The following is a 6,937-nucleotide window of genomic DNA, read 5'->3' as shown; positions in this document are numbered from 1 at the left end:
ATTTTACCTACAAAACTCATTTTATTTCAGAAATGGAAACAAATGGACAGCAGCACGTAGAAAGGTGACAGAGAGGAGAGGAGGGAGATAGTAGATGAGACTTGGAAGCATCAAAACGTAATTACGTTCTACACGCTTAGGAAATGGGACCTATATTACGTATATATTTGAGGCAATTAACTTACAAGCTACGCATCCTTCCTTTGCTTCACCTTCCCACTTTGTTGCTTTTCGGCAATTAATTTCCTTTAAACATCCTACTTGCACAGTTAAGTATTCCCCTCCCGGCTCCCGATCTCTGTATATAGCAAATATTTCAAGACAAAAAGTGTACGGCACACACTGCACGCATTTCTTTAATTCTTTTAAATATAACTCCTTTTTTCCTGGTTATTTACTAATAGTAGCTAAGCCAGTTCGGTCAGGGAAGCAGTGGGCGGCGTCCTTCGTTTGTGCTGTCGATCCTTTTTCCTCACTTCTCAATTTAGTTACTCAGCAATTGAAGAGTGGTGTGATCGCAAGATGGAAAGGCTTTCGGCAGGGTTGAGCCACCTCTTCATGACAGTCTTTCTGCACAATTTCGCCACGTTCATGGTGATCCCGGCCATCACCGACGTTACCATGTCTGCCCTTTGTCCTGGAAGAGATGAGTGCTCCATTGCTATCTACCTCACCGGATTTCAACAAGCGGTACGTGCAAATTTCTGACTTAGATACTATAACCCAAATGATCAACTAATCAACTTAATTGTCGACGTCTAATCAAATACATATCATTTTTAACATTCATAATCGTTTGATTATTCCCGCAAGAAGCAAATTGATATCATATCATCTAGCTCTAGGCTTCTAGGCCTTACAGATATGTTCTCTTTTGAACCCAGTAGTGCATCAAACCAAATGTCCATGAAAGGATTTGATCCGCTAAACTAACTCAAGTGATGGTAACTGAAGCGACAGAAGTTTGTTTTTGTTTAAAAGAAACTTCCATTTCCTTTGCGTGGGCTATAATCAACTTTCAGATTCAATAATATTGGTCTTTCAATTTATGGAAGGTCTTTCAATTCAACGAAGTGGAGCAAAATTTCAAAATCATGGCCCCACACCCACACTTTTACTAGTTCACTCCAGCCCCTTCTCTGTTCTGCTTTCACCGCTTTCGTTTTCTCACTGAAATGCGGTCCACCACACCCCCCACTTCATGTGTAACTATTCACATGTACATATATATATATATATATTGTCTCTTCTTCTCTAAAAAGATTAAATTTGTAAATAAAATTTACAAACTAAATGATTTGTACGTTTATCAACGGTTAAGTAATAATCTTATCATAAATCTCTATGTCATTTAATTTACAAAATTTTATTTACAAATTTAGTCTCCTTAACATTAATCTTTTGTTATTATCCACATAACTTGGGATTTTTTTGGGTCATACATTTAAATTATCTCCACATACTTTGCTGTGAGACTGTAAAGTGTAAACCTTCTCGTAGATGTGAGCCATTAGGGAAGATCAATCTGTTTTTGTATATATTATGAAGAAGTGAAAAAATATTTTGCATTAAAATTTAATTTTATGATGAAATTTCAACTTCTTTCATACGTAACTGAGCAAAAAAATTTCTTAGCTAACTAGCCAGGTAGAGTTAGCATTGGAATATTGGAAATAAGTATGCCAAATGCAAGAATCTCAAAATATTAATGTCGAGAAAAAAGTTTGACATGCATGCAGTACTCTCTGCCCATCAGAAATTTCTCTTTGGTTTTCCACATGGGAAATGCATTTTGGCATTTTTCAATTATATTAACTCGTGGACAAACTTGCAAATATTAATATTGCTTGTAATAAAAATTAGTATCCGATCCCTATTTACTAATGTTTATTGACTGAGACTTTATTAGTTTTTAAATTTTGATTGAAGTTCCTAACATTGATGTGATAATCAATTTACATGTTTATTACATATTTTTTAAAATAAAAATTAGTAATTGATTTAGGGTTTTAATATTCACACCTCTATTAAATCTTAATTAATTTTCAATTCAAACATTTCCAAAATAAATAAATAAAATAGAATAAGTTTGTACCCATTAGTTTTTTATAAAAAGATTCTCAATTTTTTAATCTTAAATGTACCCATTCATATAATTATCAATTTTTTTTAATCTTAAATGTTCCCATTCTTAAATATACCAATTTGTTATATGTAATATATACTATTTTTTAATATAAAATGTACAATTTTTTTATATAAAATGTACCCAATTTTTTAATATAAAATCCATTCAAAATTTTTTCATCCATTTTTGAACTTATATGGATCCATTCTTTTTTCGTTGATTTGAGAATGTATTTATGTCAAGTTTAATTGAAGAAATTTACAAATGTTATTAAGCCTAATATCTTTTCTTTTTTTTTCTCTGTGTTTTGAAGAATGTACCCACACACACACACGCACAAAATATAATAGAGAGTATAATTTATATTTTATTATTTTTAATCCCACAAATTATGTGTAACATCTCACATCGCGTAGGGGAGTGATCCTTAAATGTATATTCCCATCCCTATCTAGTACGAGGCCTTTTGGGAGCTCACTGGCTTCGGGTTCTGTAGGAACTCTGAAGTTAAGCAAGTAGCGTGCGAGAGCAATCCCATGATGGGTGACTCACTGGGAAGTTGCTCGTGAGTTCCCAAAAACAAAACCGTGAGGGAATGGTAAGCCCAATATCGTGCTACGGTGGTGGAGCGGGCCGAGGAAGTGGTCCGGCCCTGACCGGGATGTGACAATTTGGTATCAGAGCCTAACCCTGGCTGCGTGTGTGCCGACAAGGACGTTGGGCCCTTAAGGGGGGTGGATTGTAACATCCCACATCGCCCAGGGGAGTGATCCTTAAATGTATATTCCCATCCCTACTTAGTACGAGGCCTTTTGGGAGCTCATTGGCTTCGGGTTCCGTAGGAACTCCGAAGTTAAGCGAGTAGCGTGCGAGAACAATCCCATGATGGTTGACCCACTGGGAAGTTGCTGGTGAGTTCCCAAAAACAAAACCGTGAGGAAATGGTAAGCCCAAAGCGGACAATATCGTGCTACGGTGGTGGAGCAGGCTCGGGAAGTGGTCCGGCCCGGGCCGGGATGTGACATTATGGGTTATATTTAAAATCTCATTAATATAAACAAATACAATTTTTAATTTTTTAATTTTAATTTAAAAATATATATTAAGTTACACTATTACATTAATGTCAGAGACTTCGATTAAAAACTAAAAACAGATAAGGTTTTAGTCAAAGAATATTGATAAGTAGGGACCGCGTCCAAAGTGTCCCTAAAAAATATCATAAAACCTCAATTTCTTAGCCCCCGACCAAAATAAAAGTGCAAAAATAAAAAGAAAAGCCTAAACAAAGGGGTTTACAGTTTATCTTTAGAAACATCTCCACATTTGAAAAATGTAAACTGAAATCTGCACTTTTTGTTCTTTTTGTTTTCCTAAATCATGTATTTATTTTTATTCATAAATTCACTTTTGATTTATTTAATCTAAATGTTAAAAATAAACGAATGCATGCATGCGGAAAAAATAACGTTGGAAAATCACTTTTCTTCGGAAAATTTGATTAGGAATGGATGGAGGATTTTAACTGAATAAAAAAAGAAAGTGGGTAGAACTTAACAATTAGCCTATCCCTTGTCTATGATCTTTGGTTGAAAATACATTGATTTGTGCATGATTGATGCAGATCGTAGGGCTGGGAACACTGGTGATGATGCCATTGGTAGGTAACCTCTCAGACAAGTGTGGGAGAAAAGCTTTGCTTACACTGCCAATGATCCTCACAATTATCCCTTTGGGTAATCTTTCAACTCTTTGGATCCAAACCAACCACTGACAAAGATAAAGTGACACATGATATTTAGAGAACTTTAATGACAATACTTTGGCTTTATTTATTTTATTTTCTTTTTGCTTAACATCAAGCTCTCATTCTAATTTTTGATTTCTAGATAATCTGACGTAGTTATTATTGACACTTCAAATTAGTTATTGTATATTTTTTCTTAATTCAAAAAATTAAGAGTAACAAGTTCGATATAACTATTTTAGACTACTAATAACAATTCTGAAAAGTAACCAATAAACGATTGATCAAGAAATGGGGTAATTGAACGCTTACAGGGATATTGGGGTACAGCAGGAGTAAGAGTTTCTTCTACGTCTACTTCGTGGTCAAAACTCTAACCGACATGGTTTGTGAAGGCAGCGTTCAGTGCCTCGCCCTTGCCTATGTGGTAACTTTCTAATCTTTCTGTCGTATTTGGGCTTACTAAGGATATCAGGCCCATTAGTCACCGACTATTAGGCCGTACATCGGCCTCAGTGTGTTCAATGACTCGACTAGGTCCATTTTATTCTTAAAAACCAAAAAACAAAAAACAAAAAACAAAACGCTCCATGTTCATATTGTTCGTTGTTTGATTTGAAATTTTGATGGAGGTGCGAAATATCAATGATTTTCAGGCAGATAATGTGGCAGAAGGGCGGCGAGCCTCGACGTTCGGAGTCCTATCGGGGATTAGTTCCTCTGCATTTGTCTGCGGAACCTTATTCACTCGTTTCGTCTCCACTTCCTCCACTTTTCAGGTCCATTAATCTCTCTCCAGGACTCTTTCCTCTCTGTTAATATGCATAATTGTGATATGATTGCATTATTTTTATAATTATTAACATTATTATTATTAGGTTGCGACTGTGGTGGCGGTTGTGGCAGTTACGTACATGAGGGTTTTCCTACCGGAGTCCAACATAGACAAGAACCTTTCCGCTCCGTTACTGTCGGATGAAAAGATCAAAATTAAGGATTCAGCTGAAAATTCAAGTGCTCAGATATTGCAGCCAGCCAAAACATTGCCTTCCTTAAGTGATTTTATCTCCTTGTTGAAAACCAGGTCAGTCACTTTCCTGCTAAGTGTTGCTCTTATTTAATTTGCAGACTTGTAGTTCAAGTAAGTGCTTACACTTTAACTAATTTGTAGCACGACGTTTTCGCAAGCTGCAATTGTTGCGTTTTTCAGTAATCTAGCGGATGTTGGCCTTCATGCTTCAATGATGGTACGTCTCTCATCCTACGAATTAGTAACTACTTTAATTTCCATTTTTTGCACTCTTTTATTGTTCGTTTGTTTTCAGTTTTTTACAATGTGGACATTAGTGTGATTAGTTCACAAAAAAATCGTTGTTTGTGGATGATTTGCATCTAATTATGTAGCGGTAAGCTCTATCGAACATAAGAAATGCTGAGATTGAAAATCATTGTTTGTTGAGTAGTACTATCTAAAGGCGCATTTTCATTTCAACAAGGATCAGTTTGCTGACCTGATGGTTATTTCCGGGGTAGCAGGCACTGTTTCACAGGTACTGCATTTGTTTTACTGTCTTTTGATCCTCCGCATGCCTCCTTTTTCCGCAGTTTTGGTTTTATTTTCCATGGTACTAAAAATAAAACTTGATGCAGCTGGTTCTAATGCCCTTGCTGGCTCCAGCTTTAGGAGAGGAGAGGCTACTTTCGATAGGCCTCATTTTTAGCTGTGCACATGTAATATCTAGCCGTCTTTTATTTACTCACCGAAAGTAAAACTAAAATTTTTGACATGTCCATTTTAGCTAATCATTTACTAATCGAGTGCAGATGTTTCTTTATGGCATTGCGTGGTCCTTCTGGGTGCCATATGCTGCTGCCATGTTTTCCATCTTTTATGTGTTCGCACAACCATGCGTAAGTTTCGTCAAACTTTGCGAGTTAAACATTACTCAAATGTTGTATTTAAAGTGATTCAGTTCAAACTTCACAGATGCGAAGCATTGTATCGAAACAAGTTGGTCCGTCTGAGCAGGTAAATTTCTATATGCATTTCGGATGTTGCTTCCCTAGCCCTGCCTTTTGGGCTCCAATTCTTTTGGCAATGTATGACTTTCTTGTACATTGTTTTCAGGGGAAGGCTCAAGGGTGCATTTCAGGCATATGTTCACTTGCAAATGTTATATCTCCGATTGCTTTCTCTCCTCTCACAGGTGATTTGAAATTCCAATACTAGTTTTTCCGGCCAAAAGTTAATTCGAACTGAGAAATTCAAGTTGTTCTTGCAGCCTTGTTCCTGTCCGAAAAGGCACCATTTAATTTCCCTGGATTTAGTCTCATTTGCGTTGGATTTGCTGCGGTAAGAACCTACCAAGTTATTTGTATCTGTTATATATATGTTCTGCATTGACTTATTATTTCATCTTTGTATTTGGCAATTGGCATTAATTTGTAGATGATAGCCTTTATTCAAAGCGTGATGATTAGGGCTGCTCCTTCCCTTTCGAGCCAAAGGAACAGTGGCAATTGCAATCACACGGAGCCCTAGTTTTCGTAATTTGGAAAGTTGGAACGAAAATAGTTCCTGGTCTAGTTCCCGGCTGACCTTGGCACATCAACTACTGTAAAGCTCAAGGGTCCTGTTGTGCTGCTGGCTTAAGACTTTGCATCCAATTTATAGACAACGTAATTTTGGTTCATGTTTTGGAAGGGTGACATGGTGGGGTCTGGTTTTCTTGTACTCAAGTCACCTTCGGCACTGGCAGTAAACATGACGCTGAGAATCCCAATCCTTGAAATTCTCCGATCATATGAAGAGAAGAGATTCAGAAACATGCTCTGGTTTGTAACATTTCATGCCTCTTTATTGTTTTTTGGTTTTTTTTGTTTTTGTTTTGGTAGGGGTGGGGTTCTTTATATAATTGAATTGATGGAACTTTGATGAAGCTTAGTGAATATTAAACTATAAAACTGTTATCTATGAATATTAAGCATCTATTTTGTCCACACACAAGATAAGAGAAAAACTTTAGATGCTTGATATTACTAATCCAGTTTAGTCCCCTGAT

General features: G+C 36.4%; 1 protein-coding gene across 1 annotated transcript; it reads left to right on the top strand.

Moving 5' to 3' along the window:
• Positions 1-259: 259 nt before the first annotated feature.
• LOC137714397 (uncharacterized) lies at positions 260-6,715 on the top strand. Its single transcript, XM_068453626.1, has 13 exons — positions 260-690; positions 3,753-3,864; positions 4,190-4,302; positions 4,532-4,654; positions 4,754-4,959; positions 5,047-5,122; positions 5,339-5,425; positions 5,526-5,606; positions 5,700-5,786; positions 5,863-5,904; positions 6,004-6,082; positions 6,158-6,228; positions 6,325-6,715. Exons 1-13 carry the CDS (start codon positions 523-525, stop codon positions 6,415-6,417), a joined length of 1,338 nt encoding a protein of 445 aa, XP_068309727.1. The 5' UTR covers positions 260-522; the 3' UTR covers positions 6,418-6,715.
• Positions 6,716-6,937: the final 222 nt, after the last annotated feature.

The sequence above is a fragment of the Pyrus communis genome, chromosome 1 (genome assembly GCF_963583255.1).
Source record: "Pyrus communis chromosome 1, drPyrComm1.1, whole genome shotgun sequence".
NCBI classification, from domain to species: Eukaryota; Viridiplantae; Streptophyta; class Magnoliopsida; order Rosales; family Rosaceae; genus Pyrus; species Pyrus communis.
The sequence above is the reverse complement of the archived record's forward strand: the minus strand, read 5'-3'. Positions and strand labels throughout refer to the sequence as shown.

Coding starts and splice junctions, on each gene's coding strand:
- LOC137714397 (XM_068453626.1), top strand. CDS start 523: ATGGAAAGGCTTTCGGCAGGGTTGAGCCACCTCTTCATGACAGTCTTT. Junction 5,426..5,525: donor TAGCAGGCACTGTTTCACAG/GTACTGCATTTG, acceptor AACTTGATGCAG/CTGGTTCTAATGCCCTTGCT. Junction 5,787..5,862: donor ATGTGTTCGCACAACCATGC/GTAAGTTTCGTC, acceptor CAAACTTCACAG/ATGCGAAGCATTGTATCGAA.